This window comes from Carassius auratus, chromosome 20 (genome assembly GCF_003368295.1).
Source record: "Carassius auratus strain Wakin chromosome 20, ASM336829v1, whole genome shotgun sequence".
NCBI classification, from domain to species: domain Eukaryota; kingdom Metazoa; phylum Chordata; class Actinopteri; order Cypriniformes; family Cyprinidae; genus Carassius; species Carassius auratus.
The window spans coordinates 5,172,785-5,190,677 of NC_039262.1; the positions used below are offsets into that span (position 1 = coordinate 5,172,785).

The 17,893-nt window shown below is 33.7% G+C and overlaps 1 protein-coding gene across 2 annotated transcripts; it reads left to right on the plus strand.

Moving 5' to 3' along the window:
* The first annotated feature begins 2,870 nt into the window (after positions 1–2,870).
* LOC113120647 (jun dimerization protein 2-like) lies at positions 2,871–6,945 on the plus strand. 2 transcript variants are annotated; one of them, XM_026290602.1, is made up of 4 exons: positions 2,871–3,027; positions 4,880–5,079; positions 5,465–5,569; positions 6,300–6,945. In XM_026290602.1, the coding sequence occupies exons 2-4, from the start codon at positions 4,885–4,887 to the stop codon at positions 6,471–6,473; spliced, it is 474 nt and encodes a 157-aa protein (XP_026146387.1). In that variant the 5' UTR covers positions 2,871–3,027; positions 4,880–4,884; the 3' UTR covers positions 6,474–6,945. The 2 variants fall into 2 exon arrangements, with proteins under 2 accessions (XP_026146387.1, XP_026146388.1); XM_026290603.1 differs by having other exon boundaries at positions 2,876–3,027; positions 4,883–5,079.
* Positions 6,946–17,893: the final 10,948 nt, after the last annotated feature.

Here is a 17,893-nt window from a genome sequence, read left to right on the forward strand (position 1 = left end):
TATTCCTGATAATGCAGCAATGTTTTCTGTTTAAGCACATGAATAGTGAATAAATATTCATCGGCCATAAGTGATTTGTGATTGTGCATTTCCAAATGACTGTATTTCCGATTAGATTATATTTCCAGGGTCGGAAATTGGCTTGTGTTTGGAGCAATGTCTGGTTGCTGTTCGGCTTAAGTTTATCATTGTCTTGAGTTTATTAATATGATCGTGAAATGCAGAAGTGTTGTACTCAGCATTACTCATCAGGATTTGAATGTGTGCATGCTGTCATTGAAGGAGGAATTGATCTCTAATCACGTTTTATGCCTTTTTAACCCTTTTTTCCCTTGACAGGTTTGCATTTCTGCACTTTTGTGTGTTAAATCTTTACAACAAGACACATGTTGTGCATTAAATGTAACTTAAGACTGAAAATTCCAGGACTTATGAATCCCGATGACTCTTCTGATGAATCTATAATGCTGTCGGACAATAAATGTGGAAGAGGAACTTAGTCTGTGTGTCAGAGGTGAGGCACAGAGGTGATTGTGTCTGCGGTCAGTCTGTCTGTATATTTCAGTGCATGTCAAAATATCCAGGCTGGGATTGTTTAATCATAAATACGCATAAACTTATAGATTCCAAAAAAAAAAAAAAATTAAAGCCAATTTTATTACACAGATTTCTCTCTCATGTGTCTGTGGGAGCGATCAGAAATACATTGTGTAGTTAGTCTTTCATTATTGCAAAATTGTGGAATTTTTTTTATTATTTTAGATGCATTCGCTTAAATAGTCTTGAAGTCTGGTCTCAAATGAAATAAAGCAGATACTGCAAGCCACTTGATTGATTTTTTGCTGCAGATTTCATTGGAACTGAAATAGTCCGAAATTATATCATTTGCAGTAACATGTAAATCACTTGAATTTAAAGAAAGTTAGTAATAAACTCATATAGTGCTAGGTTTGCTATATGTAACAGCTTGTAGGTATTTCATTGGACCTGTACATTAGTGTTATACAACAGGATAAGCTATCTATAGTCATTTTTTTTTCTTGAGGGTGTGAAAACGTGTTTAAGCAACTTTGTCAAATGCACAAATATCTCCATATAGTATTAAGACATTTTAGCCACTCATGAAATGAATGTCGTTGTAGAAAAAAGTGCTAAAGAATGTTCCTGTATCTGTGCTCATTTGATACAAACCTTTCGAAGACATTTAGCTTTTTCCCACCCTTTTCATTATATTTGTTTGACTTTTAATCATCTTAACATTGAAGTGTGCTCAATGTTTCGCTCAAGTTCAAACAGGTGTTTTAGCAGATAAACCACAGGAGCGGTTCACACCTGCGCTTCACAACCACAAACCGTCACGAGTATTTCATCTTCATTTTCAACAACTAGTTGTTTTTTTATCACTTTTGAGAAGTTTTCTGCTTGAAGCGCACTGGTGTTTTGTTTCTGTAAAGTAAATGGCATTAGTTTGATATTCTGTTATACAAAGACTTCCGGTCTGTATTCGATACTCAGTACTGTATTACACAGTATTTTGATTATAAACATATTTACTGAATATTTGTAAAATTGATATTTTATTTTGTGACATAGCCTGGGATTTCAAATTGAGGGCCATGAAAATGTTCCAAGAAATACAGGTTAATAACTCAAATACATTTGATTAAAACTTAATGAATAAATAACAATTAAATACATACATAGCAATTAAAAAAAAAAAAACAGTATCTAACAAAAACAACAACAAAACAAAAAGAAAAGGACTATAAAGAAGTCTAGAGAAGTAGTTTCTTGTTAAACACCATAAGCTCAGCCTGGTCATAGCTTGCAGACTAGTTTTAGAGGGCTTTTGACCACTTCTTTAGCTGGTCAAACCAGGTTGGGAGACCACGTGACTAACCAGTTAAAACCAGCTGAAAGACCATAGACTGGTTTTAGCTATTGTTTTCAGCAGGGTTACAGTCTTTCTTTTATTTTCAAGTTCATAAAATCAGTTTGAACAAATGTAATAAAGTTACATGATACAATTTTTTTTTTTTCCAAGTGATAGGGCTATTTTACAGATAGCCTACAGTCAGAAGTTTTTGGACAGTAAGATTTTTTATGTTTTTTAAAGAAGTCTCTTCTGCTCAACAGGACTGCATTTATTTGATTGAAAAAAGTACATCAAAAGCAGTAACAAATGTGAAGTATTGTTGCAATTTAAAACAACTGTTTTCTGTTTGAATATGTTTTAAATGTAATTTAGAATTCCATTAGAAATCATTCTAATATGATGATTTGCTGAAGAAACATTTTATTGTTATTATTATCAGTATTTAATTTTTTTTAGGATTATTTAATGAATTTAAAAAAATCAGCATTTATCTGAAATAAAAAGCTTTTGTAACATACACATACGTTTGATGTCAATGTATTTTATTTATTTATTTAGAAATTATAGAAAGGAATTATTTTGTTTAGCAAGGATGCTTTAAATTTACCAACATCTTATATAATGTTACAAAATATTTCTTTTTCAGATAGCTAAATGCTGTTCTTCTGAACTATCTATTCGAAAAAAATCTACTCAGCTGTTTTCAACATTATATTACTTTTATTAGCAGCAAATCAGAATATTATAATGATCTGTGAAGGAAAAACTTTTGACTGGAAGTGTATTTATAATAGAACTCATTTTGTGCAGTTTAATTCTTTTTCTCGTGGGTCTCATATTGAAACTCGAGTTTCCTGAAGCTTCATTACAGAAAGATAAACAGATGAGCTCATCGTGTTGTGTTGTTTGTGTTTTGATGGGATATCCCGCGTCGGTGGCTTCACACAGGGAGTCCCACGCTGCTGTGTTGTGTGTTGTTTGGTTGCTAGGGGGCGCGGCCTATATTTTCTTTTTAGAACGTCTGCTGTCGTCACGCGCGGAGAGTTCCGCATTCCACAGCCCCAGACATACATAAACGCGCTGATGCAACGGGAACAGACGCGCAGACGAGCTGAACGGACGAGCAGCCGCCAACTCTCAGCACCGAACAAGTAAGTGCTTTATTCTGCTGCTATTATAATGCATTTACACTGTTATCATAGAAGTGGATTAGACATGACTACATCAGGCGCGTTGTAAAGGTCAAACATGCGGATCAAATAAACAGATGCACTTAAGATGATTTTATATTTATATAGAGACAAAACTGCATTGACAGTGAGCTATAGGCTAATAATAAAACCTAGGGATGAGTTCAATTATATTCATGCATCACTGATATCCTGAATGTATTTTCTGTAACAGCCAGGTCATTTAATGCACACTGAAGTACATTATGTACTGTACTTTAACTGTATTGTTGTGCGCAGCGTTTTCAACCAGGAGTACATTAGAGACTTTTAAATTCGATACATTAATGATCTATATGCATTATAAGATATTTTTTAAAAAAGTTATTAAAGAATGTTTAAAATCTTGCTTTTTTATATCAGGAGTCTCTGGTTTGCCCCTGAGTTTTGAAGTTTGAGAGCCCTGGTTTTAATAAGTTAGTCTTGCAGTTATGCAACAACATATTCATATGCTTATGTATTTATATATGCATTTTTATTATTTCAGTGTTATATTTGTACTTTGAAATTATTTTGTCACACTATTGTAGTCTGCTGCATAACACCTAAAAACTTTTTCAAATACTGAGCATTTACTGCACCTCATGAAATATGGGCTTCTTTTATTCATTATCGTCATTTCGTCATAATGGTTTCTCAATGTTGAAAAGTGCTCTTTTTTTGAACTTCTAATAGTCAAAGGCAAAAAGAAATGTTAAATGGTCTCCATGCAGATGTGTTGCAGAAAAAGAAAAACAGGAACAATTTGTTTTTAATCTTAGATTTCATCATTAAAATGTGTTTTTCTGAAGAACCTTGAAGAATGTAGCCAGAAGTTGCTGCGAATGGCTTGAGGAGTTTTTCAGGATAGAAACGTTTGACTGTTACATAATCTTGTAATGGCCTTTACAGACAATTCACTAGCTCTTTTAAGCCTCGGTTTTAAAAGCGTAGGTGTTGTTTGTGCTCTTGGGAATCTTGAAGTTTCCCTATAACTCTGTGAGAAGCAGATTTACAAGCACATCTACACCGTTTGTGTTCCTCTCATGGAAACTTCAGTATTCTCTGTGGCTTTCCATTGGAGGCAATACGCATTTTGACCTATCAGTGCTTGTTAAACTTCTTCCAAAGTAAAAACTCTTCTTTAAACTTGTAAAAATTCACTACTAGTGTTTTCTTTAACCCTATTGTAGTTGTCCAGTCATTTTGACTGGAGAAGATTTTCTTTTCACTGAAAATGCAAGTTCATGGACTAAAACTCACTATAATATCTGCTTAAAAAATTATTCTTGCACTTTTCAGGATTGGCCTACAAGAAATTGCTTATAAATTGTGGCATATTAGTTTTACATATATATAAAAATATTGCATAAAACAATTTTTATCAATCAGCTTGTTTTTTTTTTCTCTTTTCAGTTAGCACAGGTTTTGTAGCTCATATGCCTCATTGTTCTGAGTTCATGCACCTCTGTTTTTTGAGAGATTATTGGCAAAATGATCCACAAATTATGCTTTTTTGACTCTGAAATTGTGGTGCATGAGCTCCGATCACTGAGGCCTGCAATCGATCATTTCCTAAAAGAAACACAAAACCTGTGATAACTGTAAGAAAATGAGCCACAAAAAATACTGAATCCAAGACTTGGTCATAATCTAGCGTAATGAGTGATTTACAAGTAATTTTCAGGAAAGAATGATTCATATTCTTTGCAGTTGCACTTGTATGTGTAAATGCATTTTAAAATGTCACGCATGATCAACAGAAGCGCTGACATCTCTCTCTCTCTTTCTGAAGCAGCAATGATGCCTGGTCAAATCCCTGATCTGCTGATGACGGCCGGTTCTCTGCCCAGCGTCGGTCCTCTGGCTGGCATTCCCGCCACCACCCTGACAGACCAGCTCAAACTAGCAGAGCTCTACAGCCTCGGTGCGGTTCTGTCTCCTCTCATCCTGAACAGACACGCCAAGAGACCGTTCGACGTCATCAAGGGTGAGGTGAGAATAAAACATGACATTTAGCACCTACAGACATTCAGAGCCAGGTTCTGATTGCATCTGGTGAGTCAAATCGCAGATTGCATGTTACATGTTAAAAATGCTGATAGGTTAAGTAGTTCAAAACATATGTGCAATAGCTGAGAAAGTGAAAGCATTGCAATGTTCTTTTGTTTGAGAAGCTTCTTTGAAAGCTCTTTATTGCCTGGTCAAGAGTGACACCTGGTGGACACAAGAGACAGCATTCCTGATAAACATACTGTGCATTATAAGAACAAGTATAAAGCAGTTAAAAATGTAACGACAGACACTTTAGTGTAATTTTATTGTGTATAAATGAGTAAGCATATATCTAAACGAACACATTGGAACGTTCTGTCCGCAGGCAGGTGATGATGAAGAACGCAGGAAAAGAAGGCGAGAGAAAAATAAAGTTGCAGCCGCTCGCTGTCGAAACAGAAAGAAGGAAAGAACAGACTTTCTCCAGCAGGTGAGTTAGAAAATGTACAAAAGCCCGTTTGAGGATTTATTATCAGTCACTGAGGGGAAAGGAAAAGAAAAAGAGGAAAACTTGATTTTACAGTGTTCTTGTTACAACTTTTTCTTTTATATTATATTAATTTAGCAATTATATTGAATATTTAGTACTTTTAATAATTAATTTGTTATAATGCAAAAATTTCAAATGAACTTGAAAACAATTTTATTAGAATATTTAAAATGACATGTATTAAAATGTTTTCATTTATTAATTTATTTTTTACCATTTCCATTATATTTATTGAGAGATAAAAAAAAACTATTTAAAAAAATATTATGCTTGTGTAGGCCTAATTATAATGTATGTCATTTTTAAAAATTAAATTAGACTACTTCACATCTCACTTCATATCTTTTAATTATTAGTATTTAAATGAAGTATTTAAAATGAATTAGTGCAGATAAAAAAAAAATAGTAATAATAATAATTTTAATCTAATATATATATATATATATATATATATATATATATATATATATATATATATATATATATAGATTAAAATTGAGAGATTACATGAAATATTTTTTCTTTTAAAAAGTTCTAATTTTAGAGGACTTGACATAGCCACTACCTAAAATAAGTACAAGTAGCTCAAGTACAAACATAGTTTATTAGTATTCTCATATATCATATAAGGCAGTATGATTAAGCAAACACTCTCTGGTCGCTGCTCTAGGAGTCTGAACGCTTGGAGACGCTGAACTCGGAGCTGAAGTCTCAGATCGAGGAGCTGAAATCTGAGAAACAGCAGCTGATCGTGATGCTCAACCTCCACCGGCCCACCTGCATCGTCCGCACAGACAGCGTGAAGAGCCCCGAGAGCGACCAGCGTGAAGAGCAGTCCGACTGAACACACCACAAACACACTGTCATTCAGGACACTAGCACAGCAAGAAGACGAAACAGTCGGGGATTTCTTGTAAAAATAACCAACATCCTGTCAGTCAATTTCAAGGTGAAGAAAAAAGGGAGGAGATTTGTGTTGACAACAAACAAACCTCCCTGAGATCATCCAAAAAGCTCCAAGACGTTTGAGAGGCAGGTGTTGATCTGAGCGACTCCTCCAGCGGCCTGCAGGTGGCGCTGTCTGATAAACTTTTCACTGACGCTGGCGTCTCCATGGACCGATTGTTTACTGTTGACACGGTCAATTGTATATTGTACTATTTATTGTATGTACATTTTTATTGTGCTATCACATGATATGGTGAATTGTGTGTGTTTTATCTCCAGGGTGTCTGTTGAACGGCCACTTTTGTTACCAAATAATGTTTCTTTATTACATAAAGCCACATTAAATAATGCCTATTTTTCAAATACAACATGATTCGTGATTTCTTTCTTTCTGCAGAAGCCACCTAACCTTTTTTTTTTTACTGGTTGATTTTAAAATACTTTTTATATTATTTAAAAATGATTTATTTTTGAAAAGATTTATTATTTTATATAACAGAAAAATAAAATAACATTTTCTATTATTTAAAAATATTGTGTATTTAGTTACATATTTATAATTTTTATATTTAAAAATAGCCTATTTTTTATTTTTATTTGTTAAAAAATATTTGTATATATAACTTCTTAGTATTGTTTTAAACATTTAGAAATTATTTATTTACTTATTTAATATTCTGAAATATAAATGTTTATATTATTTTTTCATATTTTTAAAAATGTAAATATTACTTTACAATAATATTATTCTAATTATTTAAATATTACATTATATTATTTTTTGTTTTGTCTTTTATTTTTATTTATTTAAAATTTACTTAGAAATATTATTTTAAATTATTATAATTTTTATTTTAAACAACTATTATTTATTATTTATATATCTATATTTTATGTTATGTTACTTAAATAATATATTATTTATTAAATATAAATATAAACTATTTAAAAAAAAAAAAATATATATATATATATATATAATTTATTTATTTATTAGGCTTAAGCATCCCATGACCAAACAGAAGACATGAGGTTTGGAGAATGGAATGATGGATGAATTTTATATTTTATTTTTTGATTTACCCTTTTTATGTTACAAATGTAATACTTCCATTCATCTTCGAAAACTTTCTTTTTTCCCCCCTCTTTCACTTTCTTTTTGTTTTTCAGTTAACTTTGTTTGTGGAAATAAGATGTCACAGAGAAATGAACCAGGTGATTTCCAGAGGTTTCCATTGACTTGCAGGAGTTTTCCACTGATCCTGTTGTTTTCTCCTTTCAGAATTAAGTCAATTTGATACATTTTCCACTATAGTACAATAACCCCAAATAACACTTAAGACATGAATATATGTGTCCGAATACTTCTGCAGCGTTCAGTCTGAATGGCAGCTCTGTTGGTTTATCATTTGTGAAATGTTTGGTGGGAAAAGCTGAACACGGTGACATTCATGTGTTTGTACGTGTCGATTAGTTTGCATTTAGGGCCTCTTTGATGAAAACAGCTGGAAGCCGGCTTGAGTGTTCATTTTCTGTCTTTAGTTCTTTTTGTCACGTCAGAATTGGGTAGATCAGCTTTCTTGAGGTCTGGCTTCAGACTTTCTCGCTCTGAAAGCTGCTTTGATCAAATGTCTGACCTTCTGCTCAGCAGTTCCAGCCTTTTAAAATGCGTCTTTTTGGCAGAACATGTTTCTCACGTGGGAGGCTGTCAGAATCTGCTCCTCACCCTGTTTCTCCAAGCGCTTGAGGGAAAAAAATACTGGTTGAGTGCCACTGAGTCCTACCTCAAGAACTGTGAGATTTCAACAGGCAGATCTGAACACAAACAGCTCCAAATCACTCATGAGAGCGACCGCAGTGACCTAAAAACAGCACTTCTTACAGCTGAGATCACAAATCCAGCGAATCTTATTTAACCCTTTCACTGTTTCACTATTCACATATTTCACTATTTTAGAATATCCATTTTTCAGCATCTTTTAGCATTTTATTTTTCAGTATTTCATTCGGCTACTCAGTTTTTCAATAATTTATTCTGTGTGGTTCTATATTATTATTATTTTCAAAGGTTATTTATGCAGGTTATTTTTTTTTAATCAGGTTATTCAGTCATTAATTTAATCTGTATGACATTGTTTTTATTTATCTATATTTCAGTGCTTCCTTCCTTCCTTTTTTTTTTTTTTTTTTATTTCAGCATGTCTGTTTAAATATTAAATGTTTTTTGTATTTTAATTTTCACTAGATCGGTAGGTTATTCAATAATGTAATATATTGGTATGTCAATATTTAATTTATTTCATAATTGAGTTTCTTATTAACTTACTATATTTTGGCAAGTCAGTACTTGAATATAATTTTTTTTTTAATTAAAATGTTTAATTATTCCCCAATTCAATATCTGAATATTTTAATATATTTGTATTTCAGTTTAATTTACTTGTCTGTCTGTCTGATTGTTTCATGTCATTGTTTTTTCTGCTTTTGCATTTTAATGTATATTTATTGTTTATTGTTGTTAATCATTAATTTGACATGTAATATTTGTATATATTTTGTATTTATTAATAAGGATATATATATATATATATATATATATATATATATATATATATATATATATATATATATACACATATATTCCGAGCTTGAAGAGAACTGTCAGTCGCTGGGAATCATGGGTAAGTGCTCTGATATTCTAAAGCGTCTCTTCCTCAGCTGGATTCAGGTGATTGTTTACTTGTGGTGTGACTTTTGTGTTGTTGTCTGTCTGGATGATGTTGATTGGTAAATTGACCAAATTTTGAAATGACCCTTACAATTCCAGTAAAAAAAGAGAAAAAACTCCAGAAAATTAACCTATGACCTTTAGTACGACTTACTAAAAACTGAACTTCCCACACTCACAACCTCACTTTCAGCTGTTTCACATAAAAAAAAAAACTTGAAATATACCAACTACATTGTTTCAATATATTTATATATATATATATATATATATATATATATATATATATATATGTTTGTATTTGTGTGTGTCTTTACATGCTAATTCTGTCATATGTCAGTAAACACTAATCTTCCTGTCCTGCTCGTAGTGCATGCTCTTCTTCAATTTCACACGAGCATCAGATCTACATCACATTCAACAGCAGCAGCTCTTAACCTATTATCTTTTTTGGCAAATTTAATGCATACTTGCTGAACAAAAGTATCAATTTCTTTCAAAACGGAAGTCTCAGTGAGCCCTCATTTTTGAAGGCTAGCGTTTGCATTCTTATGCTGAGCGTGCAGAATGCATCTGAACTGATCTGGAGCGAGCAAGCGCTCAGATGAGCATCTGTGGATGTTGTCTAGTGATCTTTGAGAATTCAGTGCAAGGTCTTGAGAAGAAGCTTTGACTGATTCGTGATGTGTGTGTAGGTGGAGTATCCAGTAAGTGCAGCACAATAGCAAAATATCCATTCACATCTCTGTGGCTTCTCATCTTACTCACACACGCTGCCCAGCATACACGATGACTGCTGAAGATTAGGCGTTAAACGGCAAACAAACAAACATGTTCGGTAAAGATGCAAGCGGCCTTCCCACACAGATCCCTAAAACCTTGAAATCACTTTGATTTTGTTTTTCAACTTAAAAAATATATGCAATTAAAGAAATAGTTTTCTCAGGCTTGACAGTTCATCATTTAGTCATCCTCATTTTACTCATGAAACCCAACAGGAGAAATTTAAGAAGAACACACTGCTTTTCCCATGCAATGATGATAAACGGGTAGCTTTTTAACTGAAGAAAAGATGCAAAAGTCTTCAAATATCATAGTTCACTTGACATATTCAAACACTGACGTCCTCAAATCTAATAACAAAGAAAGAAAGAAAAACACTGTGATGTTAGTAAACTGAAAAACATGGGATATTCAAACACTGACATACTGGAATAAGCAAACAAACAAATATGATAAAATGACAAAATGATGTTACTAAAAGTGAAAAATATATAAATAAATAATATAATTAAATATTTATTAGTCGTGTAATTTTATCACATTTAGTTATTTGTTAGCTTATTTATTTATAAATGATCATAATTATATAAATTAAATATTTATAATATAATAAAAATAAATATTTAAAAAATAATAAAAACTAAAAAAGACATCACAAAAAATACATAAAAAAATAATAATTACAACAACAAAAAAACTACAAATATAAATAAAAGTGAATTAAAATATTAATCAAAATATTATAGTATAAAAATAATAGTAAAATTACACTGCACTTTAGAACGTTAGTGAATATAAAATTTTGCAGATATTTTGTGGTTTAGTCTTAATTTCACAAACATAGAAACTATACGCTATATATTTCTAAGCGTCTGACAAATAAATATAAATGCAAATGTGCCATTGAAGCCAAGGCTACGGTGCTCTGAGTAGTACGTTTCTATACGGTAATATGTTTTAGGAGTTTCTTGGCTGTTTTATCAGTGTTATATTTAGAAAAATGTCCACTTCAGATCGAGCGGTTTGTTCTGTAAGAGCAATATTAATGTTATGCTTGGCTTAGCTAATAAGTTTCTATTTCCTCCACCATCATTGCATTTAAAGCAGTCCAGCTCAGAAATCCCAGCAGTTCACACAGTTTCTCATGATGAGGAAAGCGAGAAACCATGAGGCCACTTTTATTTAAATTTCTGTGTCATTTTGGGGAAGGCTGTGTTTAAGTGGAGCTCTGCTTTCACTGCTTGGCACTGGGCGGCAGTTGCATCACTGACAGTAAATGCACTGTTTTTGGCGCCACTGGATTGTCAGCGGACTTCTGGTGGGAGATCTGTCACCAACGGCGTTTATGAAAATCTGCTGCTTAAAAAATTCTGCTGCTTTTGACCTTATGGTAATGTGGAGGGTGAAGTCATGTGGAATTTTTGAGCTTAAGTGATAGAGTGTAGCAGTGCACCTGCTCAAATAGTCCACAGAAGAAGGGGAAGCACCCTCCCTCTCTCTCTTTCTCACTCACTCACTCACTCACGCTCTCTTGCTCTCTCTGCCTATCAATTACATTTCAAATTCAGTTTCTTTCCATTTATTACTGGCATAACAAAACTTTAGATAACTGCAAACTAAATTAAATGTAAGCTACAGTGTTGGGGAAAGTTAATTATGTTGCTTAGTTACTTTTTATGGAAAGTAATGCGTTATGTTACTTTTGTGTTACTTTTTAAATATGAGCAGGGCTTGATTGTTTTGAATATAAGAAGGTCTATTCATAGCAAATGTAAATGCCCTTTCACACCAAAAAGTGTAATGAACAAACCTCAGGCTGAAGGAAAAGTAAATTCACATCCGTAGAGTAGACCACAGAGGAAGAAGGTTCAACATTCTTCAGCAATAAAAAACAATGAAACACAATTGTTAGTTTATCTAAAGTCATTTTTGCTTATTAGTATGGTTGAACTGGATCATCAAGGTCAGCAACAAAGACATTAGTTAATGAAATGGGATTAGATACATATGTGCTATTTAACATATTTAATTAATTTTTTTAATTGATGGATGCTAAATCAGGTTTTTTTGCGAGTGGGATGAATTAATGCACATTCACATTTAGACTAGAACTACATCATGTTCACACAGCACACACAACGCTTCTGTACTTCCGATTTCTCCCAATATGGGGACAGGAGACCCATCAGTCAAAACATGGGAAAGCAAAGTAGCTGGTGTTACTTTTTTGAAAAAGTAATTCAGATACTTTCATGTAAATTAAAAAGTAATGCGTTACTTTACTAGTTACTTGAAAAAAGTAATCTGATTACGTAACTCGCGTTACTTTTAAAACAAATAGAATAGAAATATCATTGAAATAAATGTAGAATAAAACATGTATGTCAGTGGTTTTCAACCTGTGGTCCGCGGTGGTATTGCAGGTGGGCCGCCAATTATTTTCTGTTCATTTCCAGTCCATTCTAGGGCTGTGCGATTAAAAGAAAACGTCCTAAAATCACGATTTGAGCGTGCGCATATGCCTAACTCCAGGTTCACACACTGTCTGTGATGGCTAAGAAATAGGCTAGAAATAAAAACGTGCGAAAATAATTCATGTCTAACACATTAGCATAGAGTGAATTTGTTAGTGAACAGGATGCAGTTTAAGTGAGAGGAGACACGTTTTAAGTGTGCACACTCTCTCCTCGCAAGGCAGCGTGTATCTGAGCAAGCACGACCGGTTTTGTGACAGAGCAAAGGAAATCTGCTGCGAACAGAGAGATTCGCACTCGTGCATTATTTTAATGTGCTTTCGCGTTATATTTATGCGCTCTCACTGCTGACCGCATACACATACTGTATACACACTGCAAACACCTGAGGCACCGCTACAATTAATGAGCTCTATGAACAATGCATGGCAAAAAAGAAAAAAAGTCCCTGTATACAGGATTTTTTATTTATTTATTTTTTTTGCCACAAGTCTATACATTTTTTTACATGTTCACTATAGTGATAATTTTGACTTATGTCTGTTCTAGAGATGTTACAACTTTTTGATAAAGCTCTGATTGGTTTTCTTTTGGAAATATGTTTCAAATTAATCCTGAATGCATTTATGACTGTAAAAGCACAATTGCAAAGTTGATCAAAAAAATCGCGATAGTTTTTTTTTTTTTTTGTCCATATCGCACAGCCCTAGTTTATTCAATAAATATAGTTTAAAATCTAGCTTCTGAGTACTAAGTTATTAACCCAACAATATCGGGGTCAGTTAATTTTTTTGAAGTGGGCCGCGCAAACATATGTGTTTGGTTGTGTGGGCCGCGAGTTGAAAAAGGTTGGGAACCACTGATGTATGTAAAACAATAAAATACTAAAAGGAAACAAAACAAAATAAAATCAGTTAAATAAAACCTTTCCATATTTTCTGAGCTTGAGTGTTTTGTTTTTTTTATGTGTGATTTTATTTTATTTTGAGTTATCACTCTAAAAGTAAAAGTAAAATAAAATAAAGTATTGAAATAAATAAAATCATATTTTATGATTCATTCTTTTTATTTTCAATGGACAAACATTACATTAAAAGTTATTCAAAATTATATCATATCTGTTCTTAAATTGCTCTTGATTTAATTTAATTTATTATTTTAAATGTTGCTGTGTAGTTTTTATCCTATAAAGTTATTACCATGACTATTATTATTAAACAAATTAAATAAAATAAAAAAACACATTTAATTCAATAAAATAAAAATGAATAAAAAAATAATTAAAAAAATAATTACTTATTTTCATATATTTTCAAAGGAAAGTTTGAGTGGTATATTATTTTTATTCATTTATTCACGCCATTGCTAGGCTTTTCTGAGATATAAAATTATTATTTAAACAAATAAAATAAAAAAATTAAAATTAAATAAAATTGTGTGTGTATATATATATATATATATATATATATATATATATATATATATACACACACACACACATATATATATATATATATATATATATATATATATATATATATATATATATAATTATTATTTTATTTTTATTTTTTTCTTAAATAAAAATATTTTTATATATTTTCTTAAGACAATTTGATGGGTGCTTCCCCATTAAAACCTGCCACCACAATGCTATGGCTGTGCAGAAGCTAATATGTGTTTTTTAGCATTGTTGCTATAAAAAGACACCACGTTAACAAGCAGCATGTTTATGAGAAATCATTCATGTCTGTAACAATGTTTAACACTTCTGTTATGGGTTTGTTCAGATCATGAGCAATAGGAATACTGACACTTCACTCGGTAAACAGCACTAATGAGTCTGTCTCTCTGTGTATCTCAGTGTCACACACAAACACACACAGGCGTTTGGGATGCAGTCTGCCAAAATTACTACACAGCAAACTTGGCAGTATTAAATCAATTCACATAGAGTTAAATTAGACCGAGTTAAATTTAACTCCAAGAGCTAAATAGATGTTATAGTGGACCAAAACATATTTGGACTACAAACATCATTTTTGCTGAATCATTTGTAATAAGTTGGTGATTTTTTTTGTGGATATATTTAACGTTCTCTTTATACATTCTAATATATATCCTTCATTTAAAAATGATACATATTTTAATGATAAATATAATAATAAAATACATATAAATAAAAAATAAAGACACATAAAAATCCAGTCTTACCTCTCGGGTAGGTCTTTCTGGGTGTCTTGGAGGGGTGAGGTTTCTAAATCACAACTTCTTGCTACTGGGGTTCCTCAAGGCTCAGTGCTTGGACCACTTCTTTTCTCCATCTACAAGTCATCACTAGTATCTGTCATACAGAAGCATTACTTTTCTTATTACTGCTATGCTGATGACACTCTCTACTTCTCATTGCAACCAGATGATCTGACTGTAGCTGTTTACATTGCAGCCTGTCTGACAGGCATTTCTAGCTGGATGAAAGACCATCACCTTCAACTTAAACTTGCTTAAGCTGGACACACACTAGATGATTTCCAAATCTTAACTGATTTTAAAACCATGGGAGACATAAAAACAGTTTCAAATGATTTTTCAGCCTTGTAATCCTCTGAACGCACACTAGACGATTCAACCAGACTGAGAGACAACACACTTGTTGATTGTAGTTAGAGTCACACGAAATTTCACAGAGACTCTCGAGATTAAACTTGACTAGAGAAGAAAAACAAATGGAGAACAGTCAAAGTTGTCAGCTGGCTCTCCAGGCGCGCATACTGTTGTACAGTGAAAAACAAAGTATTATAAAAGTGTATTGGTGATAATCTTTCTCTGTAATCTGCTTTTGTGGCATTTTTGTAGCTGCCAAGTTTCAGCTATAGAAGCACGCAACATCTGGTAAGTGACACTTGCCTGCTCTCATTGGCTATCGTGGGTGAGAGGCAGCAAGATCAAGAGTAGTTCAATAATCTTAATGACACCACACAATAGAGGATTTTTGGACCAAAAAAAATCATTAGGAACAGGCCGCGAATCCTGCCACACCTCACGATCATTCGGGGGAGCAAATTGGCCTTAAAATCCTCTAGTGCAGGGATAGGCAACTCCGGTCCTGGAGGGCCACTATCCTGCTTCAGCTTTAGCTTCAGCCCTCATAAAAACTCACCTGCCTGTATCTATCTAGTAATCCCGAAAACACTGATTGCCTTGCAGCTAAACTCTGCAGGATAGTGATCCTCCAAGACTGGAGTTGCCTATCCCTACTCTAGTGTGTGGCCAGCTTTAGACAGAACTGCCCATGGTCTCAGCAAACCCAGCACTGCATCACAACTTCTCTTTACAGGTGGATTCATCAACCATAATTCTTTTCAGGACAGCCAGGAATCTTGGAGTTGTGATTGATGGGCAGTTAAGTTTCACAGACCATATTGCTATAACAGCCCAGTCCAGCAGATTTTTCCTTTATACAAAATTAGGAAGATTATACCCTTCCTATCAGAGCAGGCCACATAACTCTTTGTCCGAGCTCTTGTTCTCTCTAAACTGGACTATTGTAATGATCTCTTGGCGGGCCTTGCCACATTTATTATCAAGCAACAAGAGTAGTCTTTAACAAGCTGAAAAAAGCTCAAATTACACCTCTTCATTAGTTTACACTGGCTACCAGAAGCCGCTCGCATCAAATTCAAGGTACTGATATTTGCCTACATGACAAAAACTTGCGCTGCACCATTATACCTAAACTTAAGCGCTTTTTAACAGAAGCTGAAGCTTGCATTCTGCTACTAAACGAAGCCTTGTGGTGTCATCCCAAAGAGGTACAAAATAACTCTCATGGACCTTTTCCTGGACTGTTCCCAGCTGATTGGATGACCTGCCTATCTCAATTCTAGCAGCTGAGTCTTTAGCCATTTAGAAAAAACATCTAAAGACACATCATTTCCGCCAGCAGATGACCAATTAATACTAGCATTTACTTCTGTTCTATTCTATTCTATAAAAAAGCTACTGTATGTGTACTGTGCTAGACTGAGACTTGTCAAGTCACCTTTATTTATATAGCGCTTTAAACAAAAAAGACTGCGTCAAAGCAACTGAACAACATTCATTAGGAAAACAGTGTGTCAATAATGCAGAATGACAGTTAAAGGCAGTTCATCATTGAATTCAGTAATGTCAGCATCTCAGTTCAGTTTAAACAGTATCTGTGCAATCATTTGCAATCAAGTCAATGATATCGCTGTAGATGAAGTGACCCCAACTAAGCAAGCCAGAGGCGACAGCAGCAAGGAGCCGAAACTCCATCGGTGACAGAATGGAGATAAAACCTTGGGAGAAACCAGGCTCAGTTGGGGGTCAGTTCTCCTCTGACCAGACGAAACCAGTAGTTCAATTCCAGGCTGCAGCAAAGTCAGATTGTGCAGAAGAATCATCTGTTTCCTGTGGTCTTGTCCTGGTGGTCCTCTGAGACAAGGTCTTTACAGGGGATCTGTTTCTGGGGCTCTAGTTGTCCTGGTCTCTGCTGTCTTTCAGGGATGTAGAGGTCCTTTCTAGGTGCTGATCCACCATCTGGTCTGGATACGTACTGGATCCGGGTGACTGCAGTGACCCTCTGATCTGGATACAGACTGGATCTGGTGGCTACGGTGACCTTGGAATAAGAGAGAAAGAGACTCAAATTAGCGTAGATGCCATTCTTCTAATGATGTAGCAAGTACATAGGGTGTTATGGGAAGTGTTCCCGGTTCTGGTTTACCTAATTAATGCAGCCTAAAAATCCTTTAACGGATTTGGATATTAAAAGCATATTAGTGTGCTATTTGTAAGCCAGGTTAAAGAGATGGGTCTTTAATCTAGATTTAAACTGCAAGAGTATGTCTGCCTCCTGAAAAATGTTAGGTAGGTTATTCTAGAGTTTAGCCGCCAAATAGAAAAAGGATCTGCCGCCCGCAGTTGATTTGCCAGAGCACTTGTATACTGTTGCTGCCTCGTTGGTCTGATTGCTTCTATTGTTCTCCTCCTTTGTTAAGCCCAGTTCACAGCAAAAATTATAACTTTAAATATAACTATATTAGCGTCCACACCAGCAAATTATATCGTGTGTTTATTCTAGGTTCATGATCGTCTGCTGGTTTAAATTCTCTAGCTCGTTATAGCAGGATTGATTCTGATTGCCTCTCAATGTTTTTATCCACTGGAAATAAATTATTTCTCTGTGCCTTTATTGTTATAGCTGTGGTAAGCACTCTGCTATTCTTTAACACTGAGAATGATTTTTAGAACTATATCTTTATCGTTATCTTTATAGTTTTCGTGCTTGGTGTGAATGGGCCTTAA

Excerpts from the sequence above, each read along its gene's own strand:
- LOC113120647 (XM_026290602.1), top strand. The coding sequence starts at position 4,885 with ATGATGCCTGGTCAAATCCCTGATCTGCTGATGACGGCCGGTTCTCTG. Across the intron at positions 5,080-5,464 it reads TCGACGTCATCAAGGGTGAG|GCAGGTGATGATGAAGAACG; the intron begins GTGAGAATAAAA and ends TTCTGTCCGCAG. Across the intron at positions 5,570-6,299 it reads GAACAGACTTTCTCCAGCAG|GAGTCTGAACGCTTGGAGAC; the intron begins GTGAGTTAGAAA and ends TCGCTGCTCTAG.